A 17,712-nucleotide genomic window follows, 5' to 3' on the forward strand; every position below is an offset into this window, starting at 1 on the left:
TGAGGAAATGTGTGTAAGTGTTGGCTTCTACCTTTGAAGAGGGCACCCAATAATAGCTGTCACACACATTTACATTTACCAAAAGGTAGGGCATAAAGTATGGGGGTACTGTACTTTATATTTTCATTAAAGAAGCCACATTAATTCATTAACAAATTCTAACTGTGTATACTATGGTATCAGGCTACACTGAGATAGTAGTATTTACCAAGAAAGCTCTTGATTAGACATCAAACTATTAGAATATATATTTTATACTTTATTCTGTTAGGTTCACATGTGCTAGTCCAACAAACATAATTTAGGTAAGTTAGCATATTCGGGAATATAACTCCTACAAACCCAGGAACTGAAAACCCATAGAATTTAGAGAGATAAGCAGCAACCAGAGTACCCTTCAGGGGAATCTAGTCCCAAATAAATGTTTTAAAAAACACCTTCAGTTAATGCCTCACGTAGGTGTGGTGGTGATTCATTCAGACCAGAGTGTAGATCACGCTAGCCCATTTTCACAAGAAGTCATCAGCTGGATCATCAGGTCATTTGATGATTTTTATATATATATATATATCTCTCCATAAATCTTCAGAAATAAGTGTGAAATAGATACTAATATGTCAATATAATAGTTTCTCTGGAGAATGGGTATTATATTCTAAATAATAAACCTATATTATCATTACTAGCATAATAAAAATTTTAAAGCCAATGAATTTATAGTCTTAATACTAAATAATACTAATAATGCTTCATGCATCTTATGTTAAGAGAAAATTAACAGAAAAACATTTAATGTTTTAAACTCTCAATCCTTTAACTATCTACAGTTATTTGCCCTTCAAAACAACAGGACACAAACACTAGTGTTTATGTACAGACTATGTGGACTTTCATCAAACACACCATTTTTAAAGAAAAACTCATAAGCTATTTTATGCTGGAATACTGAATTCCAGAGTCATGTGGTTTTGTGTTAATAACCAATTTTCATGGACCTGAAATTTCTTTAATATAATTTTTTCCACTTAGAATCTGACAAAAATAGGGTGGAAAAATATTTTTCATAATTTGAATCTACGTGAACTTCTTCAAATTGAAGAAAGTATTTTCTTTTATATGTTATAATACAAGAATTAATGTGTATTAAAAAAAGTATACTAAAAAGTAGTGACACTTGAAATTGTCCTGGAAATTAACAAAAGGAGTGAAAATGGATTTTAATAGCTTTCAGAGTTAATCATGTTACTCTCAGAGCAGGAAACTATCAAATTTATTTTATAGACCCTTTTGGATTCCTTTCATGATAACTGCAAATCATAACAACATCCCTTTACTATTAAGTATTTTTCCAACACTAAATTTAAGAAAACTTTTAAATGTCCAACTAACCACCTGCAATGATGACTTATCATATATAAGACTCATTTATGGATCTATATTAGTAATAAAAATAAGAGACTGTCAGTAACAGAAATGCAGGGGTAGCCAAAAGCACGTATGAGTACACATTAACATAAATATTTCTAATAGGTAGGCATTAAATCAAATTACATAGCTTTCTCAGTACAGTGTGATACTATAGCAATGGGGGAAAAAAGAAATTAATCAAAACATATGATATGTTGCTTGGCATGCCAGAAACAGATAAAACAGAAAATTCTAAGGAAAAAAAACATATGCAAAATAATATAATAATGTAGGTCTTACCATGATATAGCACTCTGTTTCTAATCTACCTGGTGGTTTGTCTGGCAAACAAGCTTGGTTACTCAAAAATCTACTGTTTGTTTTCTTTTCTCCTTTACTGAGCAACACCTGGGCTCAGGTGAAAAAAGTGACTTATCAGCAAATCCAACATCTCTACTAGAAAAACAACTTGCTCCTATCAGGAGCTGTTTTATGTACAATGAGCAACACGGCCTTCCTGCTTTACTCACATCCAGGCCTCCAGGTTGGCTCCCTGACTTTTCTGCCTTACCAACTATGCTGCTGAGATTTTCTTGGGTACTAATCGGCATGATGAGTATCATGTCCAGCAGTGTTAATGACAAAGAAAACAGTGGTGGACACCAGGGAAGGGCTTACTAAGCACTGGGGGAATTAATGTACGGCCTGTGCCAACTAGGAAGAGGGCTGCTAAACCACGTCAAAAATACCCAGCAAGGCAGGCGCAGAGGAGGCAGCACTATCTCAGGAAGATCGCTGGACTTTTCTGCGCATGTTCTGTAAGGCGAGGCCTTGCAGGTCTCCGCGTGCATGAACTTCATCAGAAGAAGTGGGGAGAGCCAGGAAATTAACATGCATGCGTGCCTACTATGAGTCAAGCGTCAGCCAATGCATTTTGGATGTTAATATATGAGTAACATAAATATATATATTTTTTAATTACGAGGGGATACAAATAAAGATATAAAATGGCTTATGGAGATATGTGACAAATATTAAGATCTAGGATTACCTTTGGAAAAAAAACATTTTGTAAGAATTAAGTAGAAGAGAATTAGGTTCTCTATATAGGATTTAGCTAATCACAGAGCTGGGCATTTTCTCTTTAATCCTTTCTAAAGGGAATCAACACATTTTCACAATCTTCATTCTAGAGCACCCTCTGCTGGGAACAGTGCCTCAAAATGTCAGATTTCCTTGGGTTTGCTTTTTCCAAAGGCTCACAATTCACTTTATTTATTTATTTATTTATTTTTGGTCCAACAGAATCTTTTAAAACTTGGCAATTTCTATCCTCCCACAACCCTGCCCTTCAACTAAGTAAGGCATCATAGTCTATATTAGACAATATTTGACATCTCTGTCTGGCCAAGCCAAATGCCAGCCTGTTTCAGGTTACACCCTGAGGGCTCGAGGGAGCTCTCACTCCTGAGCCCAGCAGTCTGGGTGTGTACAGGAGGGCTGAGGGCGGCCAGGGCCCCGGCTGCCAGTGATGAGTCTTCCAGGATGGAACAGCCTATGGGAGGCACAAGAAACGGGGCACAGCAGAGAGTGGGTCAGTGCATAACGGCCGCTAGAGACTTTATAACCCACATCAGGGAACAAAAAAGCACAGAGCTTCCCAAAATTGAGGGGACTCACTACACAAAGATGCCATAGGAGAGCCAGTGCCTGGACACACATCATAATGGCGAGCAGCTGAGACAAGCAGCTCCCTGTGAGCAAAAACCCGGTTCCCCTCGTCTAACGCCTCCTCCCGTGGAGCCACTGGACAAACTAAGACGGGATGATTGAGCAAGGAGGGAGACAGACTCTCCAAACTTGAGCTGGGGAGAGGGAAGCAGCATGTAATTTGGAGAGAGCCATGTTTTGTCGTGGACTGCAACGGGCCTTTAATATCAGTTCTAATACCTAAAAGTGTCAGAAGGCTTGGGCTCTGCGGGGCAGAAGGCAGGCATCCTGTGTAGACACGCTGTCACAGGCAGGCGTGGGAAAACCGTGGCTGCTTCCTGACTGGCACTTTGTGAGTTCTGCCTGATCAAGGCAAGAAAGACCTGCCCGTGCAGAAGGGCAGAGGTGTCAGTGAAGGAAGGAGATGAGTCACGAGGAGACAGTGTCTAGATATAAAGGGAAGTTCTCGGTGAACTTGGATTGCGGCGGCCAAAGGGAGGAGGAGGGCAGCAAGCTGGAGAAATCCACACACCCCAGTCTCCACCCACGGGGCTCTCCAGCCACGCCCACAAAGCCCGGGTCGCGTCCAGTCCTGTCCCGCTTCTCACACCCAGCAGCTACGTTCTCACCCTGCAGCCTGGGAGATGCTATGATAGATCCTCTGTCCATAGACTTTCAGAGCTGAAAAAGCCCTGGAGGAAACGAAGGAAACAGACTCGGACAGATGAAGTGACTTGCCCAAGGCCACACAGAGGGGACTAGAACAAAACTCCCTCCACTCTAACACTGGCTCTCCATTCACAGACACTGTGCAATGTATTAACAAAATACCAGGTTCTATGACGATCCTAAAAACAAGTGCTTTAAAAATGAATGCAACAATTGCAGCACACGCCTTTGGCGCGCAGTTATAAAGATGACTTCTGCTTTTCTCCAAGACGTAAATTGCTAAAGAAAGGCTGTTGCAAAACTGTTCGCTTCACTTCTGGGGAATGGCCTGAGTGCTACTCTGTCTCCAGACAAGGGTATTTCCGGTCCAGCCAAGTCTACAGTGCACCAGCTTCTTAGACTCCCCTGGTTCTATCACACTTCCTGGAAGGGCACAAGAAATTTCTGCTTCAAGATTTTTTCCACGATCTAGATTTTTCTGAGTTGAAGACTCAGAACTGAACCATCGATTCAGGATGGGCCTGAGGCTTCCGAAGGCTTCATACTGGCAGAACTATAGAATTCATGTTTAAGTGACAAAGTATACTCCTCTATGTAGCAAGATGGTCCTTCTTGCTCAGAGTGAGATCACACATAGCTGGGTTAGGAAGGAAGGATGCTCACTTAGCCAGCCAGACCTGACCAACCAACCAAGATCACACAAGCAGCTGAACACAGCTTAAGAATGTCTATGCCCGGTTTATGTTTACCAAGCCCACTAGTTTTCTTACAGACTTCCTCTGCATAATTCACTGATTAGGGCCCTGATCTAACATAAAGATCTCACTTTATATGTCCTTTTAGCTTTTTTTTTTTTTAAACAACTTCATTTATTACTTCTGTGCAGTAGAGATATATCCCTTCATTAACTGCCATTCATTATCAGTCATTGCTCCTATTTTTGTGTGCCCTCCTTCCCCTTAACCAGGGAGGCAGAGCGTCCAGTGGTTAAGGAGATGTGGCTACAGAGGCTAAAACACACAGCAGGCGGTTCCAGCCATGGCTTGTAAGGTAGTTACCCCAGCAGGTATTTTAATTTGTTTATGCATGGAATGATCGCCTCCTTCTCAAAGCTGTGGTAAAGGTTAGACAAGTTATGTCGAATGTACATCTAATGAATGGATAGAAGGACCACCTTAATTATTGAAATCTGCTTTTCATTTGCCTATCTAATTAGAACAGACTACACATATGTCAAATGCATATATGAATGTCTCCACTGTATTTGTAAACACTAGCTGCTCACAGCATTACTCACAATAATGCTGTGGAAAGTAACCCAAGTGTCCGTGGATGACTAAGTAAACAAAATGTGGTACATATATACACTGGAATATTGTTCAGCCTTAAAAAAGGAGAAAATTCTGACATGCTACAAGATGGATGAACCTTGAGGACACTATGCTAAGGGAAGCAAGCCAGTCATAAAAGGACAAATACTGTATGATGACATTTGTATGAGGTACCTAGAATAATCAAATACAAAGGGACAGAAAGTAGAATGGTGGTTGCCAGGTAGTGTGGCAGGGGGCATTGGAGAGTTATTCTTCAGCAGGTACAGAATTTCAGTTTTGCAAGATGAAAAAAGTTCTGAAGATGGATAGTGATAATGTTTATGCAACAATGGGAATGTACTTTGGATAAAATGGTAAATTTTATGTTATGTGTATTTCACTACAATTAAAAAAAAAAAAACAACCCATGGGAAACTAGGTACTTTAACCAAATGCTAATAAAGAGATCTAAGAGTTACACTTGTAAGGCTGTCCTTTTTCCTTTTAGATGTACATGCTAAAATATAGTGATATTTTGACATTTATTTTCAATATTCATGTTATTCTATCAACCAAATAATTTTGCCTTGATTAAAGTTGTGCTGCTGCAATGACACTATTATTTTTGAAGCATAAAAATTTCTCCAGGAGAGCATGTCTTTCATTTTCTGAAGACTCCAGAGGGAATAAAATTTGATTATTAAAATATACTATTTCAGGTATTCTCCATCAACACTCCTTCCAAAAAGAGGGAGAGAAATACACAGAACTTAACATTCCAATTTTTTTTGTAGCATATTTATCTCCTTAATTGTGTTTCACTCAGAAGACAGTAAAAATGTTATTGTTTTATAAATAATCACCCATATCTGTAGTAAGGAGAAGCTTAATAGAAACAATCTACAATAGACATCAGGGAGGCCATTAAAAATAAATATGTGAGAAAAATGACAATAGTAACTGCATAAGAAAAGCTGGTAGGGTGGTAAAGAAAAAGCCTAAAAAAGGGACACATTTAAGTTAATAAAATATAAGTCCTATAAATTCACTTTAAAAATATTCCATTAAAATCTGATAAACTTTTTATACAAAGGTCCAGATAGTAAGTATTTTCAACTTTGTGGGCTACATGGCCTTCTGTGGCAACCACCCAACTCCGCTGTTACAGCTTAAAAGCAGGCCGTAATGGTGTGGCTGTGTTGCAATAAAACTTTATTTACAAAAACAAGCAACAGGCCAGATTTGGCCAGAGGGCAGCGGTTTGCTGACCCCTGGTCTAGAAAACCAAAATAAATACATAAAAAGATAATTCGGATGGGGTTGGGGGTGGGTAGGGGTGAAAAAAAAAAAAAAAGATACTTCGGAATACAGTGTATCAATGTGGATGGACTACAATACCACAGATTCCTATTTTGTCCCACAATGAACCAGACCTTTGAGAAGTTAAAATTTTCAACGTCCTTTTCCTACCAAAGTTCCGATTCTTTCAAGTGAAGAGGTAAGTGGTTCAATTAGCTAAAAAGTTTGTAGATTCTTCATTCCCACTAAAAATGGGATAATATCTCCCACCCATATTAAAACATTCAGAATATTTCTCTTTAACAAAATATACTTCTTAATACATAAAAATGAACTAACAAAAGCCAAAATATTACTCCAAGCACTCCTAAGTTTCTTTACAGTTGATTCTCAAAATAAAGAATACAACTGGGGCCAGTAACTTGAAAAACACATAACTTCAATAGATGTTGCTTACTGTCAAAACCCCAAGGAATGTATGAATATGTATAAGATGAGAAAATGTCTAAAAAATATTTATTTTGATGTAGAAACAAGTGAACAATATGCACAGTAAGAGCACAATTGTGTAAAAAAGCAAAACACACACAAACTCTCTCCCCTGACATTCTCACCTATGTGTAAAAAGAAAATTTATGGAAGGCTACTCTGCTCACATCTGAGAAGTAGGATTCTGAGTTTTGCAATGTTCACCTTTTACTTTACTGCGTACTTTTATGACTACAGTTAAAAGGTTTACCACCTTCATTATTAAGAGTCAATTTAAATACCGGTATTTTTAACAAAAGAATATTCACTCACAGGACTTTCACGTCCACTACGATCATCACATAATAAGAACATTTATATACACATCCATGAGGCATGGTCATTGAGAGTGAAATTTCCCAGCCATACAATACCTCAGCTCCACCCATCCATTTAGGTTCATCAGGAAACTCAGCACACAAAATATCTTCTGACTGATCGGTCCCCAAGACATGGTAGCAGAGTTTTTGGTGGAGATTGGTGGATGTTTCTGTGCCTGAAGGAGTAAAAAATGTATACTGAATTGCAGTTGGCAATTTTAAGAAAATCTATTCCATCTATATTGTATAATGCTAGAAACATTTAAAAGTTAAGTATCTGGTTGCAGGATGCAGGGTTAACATCAATTGCTTTCCTATATACTAGCAAAGAACAAGTGGAATTTGAAATTAAAAGCTAACAAAATATGTACAAGACAGATATGGAGAAAACTACAAAACTCTGATGAAAGAAATAAAGTAAGAACTAAATAAATGAAGCTAGTCCATGCTTATGGATAGGAAGACTCAATATTGTCAAGATATCAGTTCTTCCAATCTTGATCTATAGATTCAATGCAATCTCAGTCAAAATCCTAGAAACTTATTTTGTGGATATTGACAAACTGATTCTCAAGTTTATACGGAGAGGCAAAATACACAGAGTAGCCAACACAGTATGGAAGGAGAACAAAGTCGGAGGACTGACACTCCCCAACTTCAAGACTTGCTATAAAGCTACGGTAATCAAGACGATGTGGGATTGGCGAAAGAAGCAATGGAACAGAATAAGGAGCCCAGAAAAAGACCCACAACTGATCTTTGACAGAAGAGCAAAGGCAATTCAATGGAGCAAAGACAGTCTTTTCAACAAATGGTGCTGAGACAAATGGACATCCACAGGCAAAAAAATAAATCTGGATAAGAAGTCACACCCTTCTCAAAAATTAACTCAAAACAGGTCAAAGACCTAAATGTAAAACATAAAACTACAAAATTTCTAGAAAATAACTGAGGAGAGGGCCGGGCGCGGTGGCTCACGCCTGTAATCCTAGCACTCTGGGAGGCCGAGGCGGGTGGATCGCTCGAGGTCAGGAGTTCGAGACCAGCCTGAGCAAGAGTGAGACCCCGTCTCTACTAAAAATAGAAAGAAATTATATGGACAACTAAAATATATATATACAAAAAATTAGCCGGGCATGGTGGCGCATGCCTGTAGTCCCAGCTACTCGGGAGGCTGAGGCAGTAGGATCGCTTAAGCCCAGGAGTTTGAGGTTGCTGTGAGCTAGGCTGACACCACGGCACTCACTCTAGCCCGGGCAACAGAGTGAGACTCTGTCTCAAAAAAAAAAAAAAAAAAAAAAGAAAATAACTGAGGAGAAAATCTAGATGGCCTTGGATTTGACGATGATTTTTTAAATACAACAAAAAAGGCATAATTCATGAGAGAAATGATTGATAAGCTGGACTTTATCAAACTTAAAAATGTCTGCTAGGCAAAAGACATGGTCAGGAGAATGAAAAGACAAGCCACACATGGACTGGGAGAAAATATTTGCAAAAGACATAGCTGATAAAGGACTGTTATCAAAAATATACAAAGAGCTCTTAAGACCTAACAATAAGAAAACAAATAACTGAGCCAAAAACCTTGATAGACATCCCACCAAAGAAGATATTCAGATGGTAGATAAGCATATGAAAAGATACTCCAGATATGGAGCAGCAGGAACCCTCATTCACTGCTGATGGGAACACAAAATGGTACAGCCACTAATGGTACAGCCACTTCAGAAGGTAGTTTTGAAGGCTTCCTACAAAACTAAACATAGTCTTAACATCTGATCCAGCAATCGTGCTCCTTGGTGTTGACCCAAAGGAGTTGAAAACATGTCCACACAAGAACTTGCACACAGATTTTTTTTTTAGAGCAACTTTATTTGTGATTGCCCAAACCTGGAATCAACCAAGATGTCCTTCAGTAGGTGAACAGATAAACTGAGGTACATCCAGACAATGGAACACTATTCTACACTAAAAAGAAATGAACCATCAAGCCATGAAAAGACATGTAGGAACTTAAATGTATTATTACTAAGTGAAAGAAGCCAATCTGAAAGGGCTACATATTGTAAATGCCAACTAGAGGACATTCTAGAAAAGGCAAAACTATGGAGACAGTAAAAAGATCGCTGATTGCCAGGGGTCTGGGGGAGGAAGGAATGAACAGGCAGAACATAGAGGATTTTCAGGGCAGTGAAACTACTGATACTACAATGCTGGATACTTGTCACCATACATCTGTCCAAACCCACAGAATGTGCAACACCAAGATCAAACCCTAATGTAAACTATGGACTTTGGGTGATAATGATGTGTCAATGTAGATTTATCAATTACAGCAAATGTACCACGCTGGTGGGGGATGTTGATAATGAGCCATGCACATGTGGCAGACAAGTGCATACAACAAAGCTCTGAACTTTCCTCTCAATTTTGCTGTGAAATTAAAACTGCTCCAAAAAATTAGTTTTTTAAAAAGTTAAATATTAGTTGGATATTACCCTGAAAGTAATTCATTCATATTTGCTGATCTTGAAGACTGCTTTGAGACTGAATTTTTTTTTTCATTATGACAATGTACCAAGCTTTCAGGGCAATGAAAGAAAAGAAGTAAGATAATACCATGCTGTTAAAAAAAAGCTTTATGGTACTTAAGCAATTTTCCTTGAGTTTACACTGGTAAGAAGCACATGGTATGAACGGCTTAGCTTCATTTGTAAGGCCCCCATCACAGTCTCAGAGGTTACTGAGATCCTCTCGACCAGAGGGCAGCAAAATTACTGTTGGGAAAAGACATTGGCTTTCTTAAATCAATCACAATTACTAATCATTATTTTTGCCAATGAAAACTGAGGGTAAATAATAACTTTTTTGCTTTTTACAAGTTAACTTAGTAACACTGTTATCTAACAAGAACTGGTCGGTTATACTTATTTTGTCTCCCAGAACTTAGAAATGACCACCATTTTCTAACTCTGGGTCACTCTTACCACAGGCAGCTAATTCAGTGTATAGGACACAGATGTTCTTCTTTAGCCAACAGCCTTGCATAAAAGCCTACTCTTACCTCCTCCTGTAGTTCACTGGTGAATTAAGAGAAAGGTCTTGCTGTAGCCTAATCAAAAGGCAGCAAAAGCTAAACATAGCCAAAAGAGATGAAAAGCATTATAGCCTTATTCCCAATTCGGCCGGGGTGGGGAGGGAAGAGAAGAAAGCAAGCATATTTCAAGACGGCAAAGACACAGAAAGTCATGAAAAGGGGACAGTGTGTACGGTAGAAAGCACGGGAGTAGCTGTGCTTCTTGCTGGCACCTATCCCTGCAGCAAGTTACTGAGCCTCTGCACCCACGCTACTAATCTCTAACACAGGGATCATAAACCCACCTGTAAAGAACAACTAAGATAAGAAGAAAATGCGACACACCATGTGGATATGTGGGATGGCATAAGGAAGAATATGAGGTTGACACCCCTTACCGGTAAGGTCCAAGGTACATGGCCCTTCCTGTCTGGGAAGATTAGGAGTGAAGGAGGAAAAGAAAGACAACAAAGACGGCACCACTTGAACACAATAGGATCTTTGTGCAATTGAAGAGCACGACAAAGGTGTGCCCAGGAAGTCACAAGGAGAAGAAAAGTGTCAAGATAAATGGAACCATCCGGTGACTTGTAACTTCTGATCAGAGGAAGACATGTATAATAATTACTGTAGTAGGAAAGTTTTATAATCACTCATCATCATCAAATAGGTTGTTTTTGTTAAAAAAAAAAAAAAAAAAAAGGTCTATCTTCTCCACAATCCCCTTGGGAGATACATCTATGAGGGATTGACTGCAATTGTGACCCTAACTTTTCATAATTTCTCCCTCCCCCACCCCACTGGAAAGGGGCTGGCCTTGAAACTTGCTTTGGCCAACAGAATGCAGAAAAGTTGATGTCCCAGGAGCAAGAAGGCTGTGTCTTTTAGCTCTCCCTCTCGGAACCCTGCTGAGTTGCCAAGTGCACAAGCCTGGCAAGCCTGCTAGAGGCTGACAGACCACATGGATCAGACCTGAGACAGCCTAGTTGCCCTAGTCGATGCCCCAGACATAGAAAAGAGCCAAGTCAAAATCAGCCAACAGACCTGCAGCTGACCACAGATATATGTTAAAACTCAGCTAAGCCCAGAAGCACTGCCTGACCAACCCACAGGCTCACAAATATAAATGGTTATTATTCTAAGCCACTAAATTTTGGTGTGGTCTGTCAAACAGCAAAGCTAGCTGATACAATACCCTTTGAGGAAACATGGTTCTAGACCAGAAACTTCTACATAGGGTTTAGCTTCTCTTTTCAGTCATGTGAAGTCACACCTCATTTTGTGAAAAAAGTGTGAAGTCTTCACTTACCATCACTTTTTCCATCCTGCTGGGGGTATGAGTTGTAGAACATTCCCTTCCCATCATGGGTCCAGGCCATACAGCTGAACTTGACTCTTTCAAGCACATCTGGAAGCTCTTTGGCACCATCGACTTTCATGAACTTGATCGTCACCCAGTCTGAGCCACTGGCACTCAGACCATAGGCAAAGTATTCCCCGTCTTCACTGAACGCATAACCTATGGGACACAGGAGCACTCATCAAATGATGAACACGGAAATACAACTCCTAGCCTTGCCCACTGCCCTCTATGCTGTCTGACAAAGCTGTCATAACATGTAGGGAGAACATGCTAACAGAAGCAACAGGAAACTGGTAGTGGGGAATCCTGGGGGCTCAGCCCACATCTTACAGGAATTAACCTTATGACCTTGGACAAGCTTCCCAATCTCTCTAGGTCTTAGTTTCTTCATCTGTAAAATGAAGTACTAGATTATATGCCTGTCAGATGCTTCCATCTTGAATTTTTTTTTTTTTTTTTAATTTAAGACAGAGTCTTGCTTTGTGGCCCTGGCTAGAGTGTAGTGGTGTCATCATAGCTGACTGAAACCTCAAACTCCTGGGCTCAAGTGATCCTCCTGCCTCAGCCTCCTGAGTAGCTGGGACTACAGGTGCACATCACCATGCCTGGCTAATTTTTCTATTTTTGTAGAGATGAGGTCTCACACTTGCTCAGGCTGGTCTCGAACTCCTGACCTCAAGCGATCCTCCTGCCTTGGCCTCCCAGAGTGCTAGCATTTTGAAATTTTTATAATTCAATAGGCAGTTCAGTTGAAAGCAGAGCTCATCTGGGACTTTCAGCATATTTTATTTATACTGTAAAGGGAATAAGAGGAAAAAAGAAACTGCTTTTAGAGTAATGACTGAATTATGACACATGCCATATAATAGAACTCAATTGTAGCCATTAGGTAATTTTTGGGATGGATTCCAAACTATCTGAAATCCCTCTTTGTAACCTCATTTTCAGGGCATTACTGGCGCTCAAGGATTACAGTCCCACATCTGACCATCACAGGCCCAGGTAAATAAAGCCTGAGGGTTTGCAACGAAGGCATTCCAAAAGCAATCATAACAAATAAAAGCAACGCTGTCTACAGACTGCTATGCCACGTCCAATTACTTGGAGCCCTGACAGAATGTTCTTATCACTTGGAATATTTCTTGACAAACACTTACATGTTTTATATTTGCTTTTATAATTTCGAAGTATGTACAGCATTCGAGCATTCGATACCACATCTCCTATCAAAGACTCTGACACCAGAGTTCCTGTTAGGTTGCTTGCTAAACATTACTGAGGATCGAGAATTCTAAGAAGCTCAACTATTATGAGAGGTTTTCTAGTATTTTACATGGAATTTCAATTAATGAGAAATTAGTTTAAAACTTCACAAAACCTACTCATTAATCACTTGAAAACCTATAAAGTATCCAGGCTCATATGTACGTAAATGCAGAAAAGAGTCTAAAAGGTGATGAGGAGAAAAAAGATAGTCACCTTTTATACTAAATAGCACTGTAGTTTTGGAATTATTTATACATAATTAGAAAAATTTCAGGAAAAATTTAAATAAAACATCTGATTTGAAATATATGTTTAAAAAATCATACACTATCAAAATGAATCTGAATGTTTATTAATATTGTAACTTTCCTATAATACCCTTCTCAAACAACTCGACGACTGACATAGGTCTCAAGCCTAATTTACTTTCTCATCTATCAGGACCTTGTACATGGCAAACATTCCATAAAAATGTCACAACTGGCAGAGTGCATCATTGGGGTAAGAGGTTAAGACTGTTATGATGAAGTCCTTCTGGATGGGTTGCAAGATAGATCTTTGTGAAAATTAAATTCCCATGCAGGATACATTACTTCAACAGAACTAGTGTATTAAATTCATTTAAAACTATAGGCTCAGATTCATGAAAGAACACTGTTATTAAGCTGGCTGGCATCAATACTTTAATACTTTCGATATTGATTTGATAAAAGATCATTTATATACACAGCCTATTTGGAGAGAGGTGAGGGTAGGTCACTGAATGACAGAATCATGGTTAGAAATGCTTGTATAAAAGCGTCTTTGCACAGATTTGATGGAACAGGGCTCTATAACTCCCATCTTATCAATTACAAAGGAATTCAGTGTTCCTATCTCAACTCTAGAGGGCCAAATCTACTCCTCTTGTGCTTTCTCTACAAAGCAGATGATACCATATGGGAATGCCAAGCCAACTTCATTTAGGATGCCACCAAGAGATAATTCTCAGAGTGTACAATTATTAAACCATAGAACTAGACTATAACCTACTTCCTTACCCTAGAACTCTGCTTGTGGCACAAACCTGGGGTAATCTTCTCTATGGCCCATGGAGGAGATTATTTTGGGGGGCAGAGTTATGTAGAAAGTTTGCAGCAACTGCAGGCAAAACTTATTCCTTATTCATCTTCAGCGGACAGGGTACCAAGTTGTCCAATTTCTACAAGATTGCTATTTTTTTTTACTTTTAATTTTAGTATATTGACAATTAACTACTTTTTTTGTTTGTTTGTTTGTTTGTTTGTTTTTTCTGAGACAGTGTCTCATTCTGTCACCCCAGCTGGAGTACAGTGGCATCATCATAGCTGACTGCAACCTCAAATTGGGTTCAAGCGATTCTCTTGTCTCAGCCTCCCGAGTAGCTGGGACTACAGGTACACGCCACCAGGGGGTCTACTAATTTTTCTATTTTTTGTAGAGATGGGGTCTCGCTCATGCTCAGGCATCATCATAGCTGACTGCAACCTCAAACTGGGCTCAAGCAATCCTCCCGCCTCGGCCTCCCAGAGGAATAGGATTATAGGTATGAGCCACCATGCCTGGCCCAATTAACCAGATTTTAAAACTCTGACCACTTCCTCCTACAAGAGGGAAATAGGTCTAATAAATATTCTTGCCTGTTTAATATTTATAGTTGGAACATTCTTTGTACAGCTTAAATTTCTCATAGAAGAGAATTTATTTTTTCTAATCACAGATAGGTCTCAGGGATGTTACAGGAAACAATGACGATAATTCAAGATCCCAGAAGGCCTAGAAGCTAATTTGGGTCCAGTGTGAACTAGTCTCCAGTTCTGTTTCATGCCATCAGAGTGGAAAAGAGGAACGTGACTATTTCATGTGTTCTAAATATACACGTGAGCAAAAATTAGCTTTCCTGATATTGCGTGTACAATCTGTTCTACAATATGGTCCACACCCTGCCTGGTATTTCAGAGGTGGGGCAACTGCACTAACTTCAGAGCTGCAAGCGAGGGCCTTGGGACTCTCACAGGCCTGGTTGCATAGCACTCACCTCGGAGTGCCACTGTGCCATCATCGGAGAGTATGTTGGGGTCCAGGAACACTCTGGCTTCGCCCTCTAAGGAATCCTGTACATATAATACTCGTTGGTTCTGCAAACCCGTATTGTAAAAATAAAAATACCTGGGGGACAGAGGCGGTCTTCATTTAGCTGTGGAGTTTTCTATTTGTGGAGTAAAACCAAACGCATATAAACAAAAACCAAAACAAAACCAAAAACATACAAAGGTACAACGGCAATCAGGCCATCACAGCAACATGGGGACTAGGGTGAAAGGTCCCACCATCTCCCTGAATCTGCGGCTTGTTACCTGAATTGCTTTCTGTATTCAAGTAATTGACTGGAATTCTGCACATTAGCTACGTAAAGACAAAGACTATATTATTCGTTAAAATTAAAACTGATATTCAAAGAAAGCAGTAACTTTTTCTTTTAAATGAAGAAGAAAACAGATCTTCTAAATCAAATTCTGGTTCTCTTCCCTAGCCAGGCTGCTAGGGTGGGGAGGTAGGCACACTTTTTCCATAAAGGGCAAGACGGCAAACATTTCAGGCTTTGTGGGCCATACGGTCTGTTGCTATACTGCTCGACTCTGTAGCTGTAGCACAAAAGCAAATGGGCACAGCTGTGTTACAATGAGACTTTATTTATAAAAACAGGTGGCAGGCAGGCTTTGGCATTCAGACTCTATTTTGATGATCTCTGTGGAAGGGTAGAGGAGGGCCAAAGAAATTCTAAAGTAAATTTGTGATGGTGGCTCCAAAGAGATTTTAAAAAAGAACAAGAGAGTATGTTTAAGTGGATGTTAAGGGGAGAAAAACAAGACAGGTGAATTCACAGATGCCACCTCCTGCCCATTTCATCATTCCTGGATGGAAGAAATGCCTACAATGAAATGCTTTCAAGTAATAGACATCAAAGATAATTAATTTTAGAGGCAAACAAACCTCCATTGCTGTTTATGAATCATCCTATTTTGCCAATTACTAGCCATAAGACAATAATGATTTCCCATAATCTAGATTTCTTCATATAGAATATCTCTACTAAATTTCTTAACCATTATTTTAAGAATTTGGACAATACCTAATAGATCAAAAAATATTATTCTCTTACTCAAGCACACAAACTAATTCCTTTTAAAATGAATTAATTTTATAAACTGATAAGTTCGTTAGAATTTGTATTCTATAATTTCAGAAAGCAGTCACTTGAAAGTAAAAAGAAAATTCAATGAAAGCAACGTCACATACCGTTTTCCTTTCTTGAAGTGGCAACTATACTTGGGATAGTCATACAGTTCAGTCATTCTCTCCTTGTATAAACCTCTGATAGGACACTGCTCCAGAAATGGCACAGTAATTTTGTTCTGGGCCTCCACGAAAGCCTGTGGAGAAATTAAAATGGAAAAAACAAGTTCAATGTAAAATTTTCCATGTGGAATGTTATCCACTAACATGGAACAGCAAAAGCACATTTTCCTCTCAGCTGGTGCCTCATCTCTCTCTCACTCCCAGCCTCACTTACCTCCTTACTCTTCTTCCTATCTGCAGAGCTCCTGCAGAGTGGCTGATTTATTATCAATAAATAATAACGAATACTTATAGGGCATGTATTAACTCACAATAATCCTATAGAAGAGGTTCTTTTAGTAGGCCAACTTTCCAAATGGGGAAACTGAGGCTCAGAGTGATTAAAAAGCTGCCCAACATCATAGAGCAAGTGGCAGAGCTGGCTCGAGAATCTGTGCTCTTGAACACACTCTACTGTGGCTCAAGTCACGCACTGTCCATAACCTACAATGACACGGTGCCAAGGTTCCAGGCTTCTTAGTCGGGAGCTGGAAATCCCAAGAGATGTCAGAGTTCAAGAAATAAAGTTAGAGATACCCAGGTGATATTTGATCAATTATGATCAATTTTGTTTTTGACTTACTAAGACCTACCATCCTGTAAACTTCAATTGGAGAGCTTTGCTAAAATTTGCAACTGAAGAACATAAAAAAAAAAATTAGAAATGAGTAGCATTGAATAAGAACATCAACAACACTGGTTTATAAGAAGGGCAGGAGATGCTGGCTGCAAAAGCAGGGAAAAGGACTGTTTTTACAAAACATCAGCTGTACCTAAGCACACCTCATTTCTAACTACTCAGAAAGATTATAATACTATAAAAACTTGGCCTCAACAATTCACATTTGCCTCTTACTGAGAAATAAAACAAGAATAATTATATCAGTTTTCAATTCAATAGAAGATTTCATCAGATGTCTGTACATAGGTGAATCATTAGGGAAAAACTTCAGGACATTAAGAACATAATATATTTTGAATGGCAGACAAAAATGCATTATGATCAGTGTCTACTTCTAACCCCAAAGTGGTCTTTAAATGGGCAAATATGCTTTGAGCTCCCCGACACAAACCACCAATCCCGCTCTGGAGAACCATGATTTTGTGCTGAGAGAAGCTGTTTCAAAACTCATTGATGTTTATGAGGTGCTTGAAAACAGGAGAGAAAGGGTGTCAAGTATGAATACAGTAATTAACATTTTTGCAAGAGAACCAATTCAAGAAAAATAAAACTGGTATGGGTCACATTTCTTATCTCATTCAAACAGAAAATAAAATTTATTGAGTCCCACAGAAATACAATTCCAAGCATCACTAGGGATTGGCAAACTTTGACCTGGC

General features: G+C 39.1%; 1 protein-coding gene across 1 annotated transcript in view; it reads right to left on the reverse strand.

Moving 5' to 3' along the window:
• Window positions 1-17,712, reverse strand: part of PREP (prolyl endopeptidase) — a 136,372-nt gene that overhangs the window by 81,935 nt on the left and 36,725 nt on the right. The window contains exons 3-6 of the mRNA XM_069487656.1: window positions 16,273-16,406; window positions 15,011-15,141; window positions 11,635-11,844; window positions 7,301-7,422 (exon numbers count right to left, since the gene is read on the reverse strand). Coding sequence (XP_069343757.1) covers window positions 7,301-7,422; window positions 11,635-11,844; window positions 15,011-15,141; window positions 16,273-16,406 — 597 coding nt within the window. The remainder of the gene's footprint in view (window positions 1-7,300; window positions 7,423-11,634; window positions 11,845-15,010; window positions 15,142-16,272; window positions 16,407-17,712) is intronic.

This window comes from Eulemur rufifrons, chromosome 15 (assembly GCF_041146395.1).
Source record: "Eulemur rufifrons isolate Redbay chromosome 15, OSU_ERuf_1, whole genome shotgun sequence".
Classification (NCBI taxonomy): Eukaryota; Metazoa; Chordata; class Mammalia; order Primates; family Lemuridae; genus Eulemur; species Eulemur rufifrons.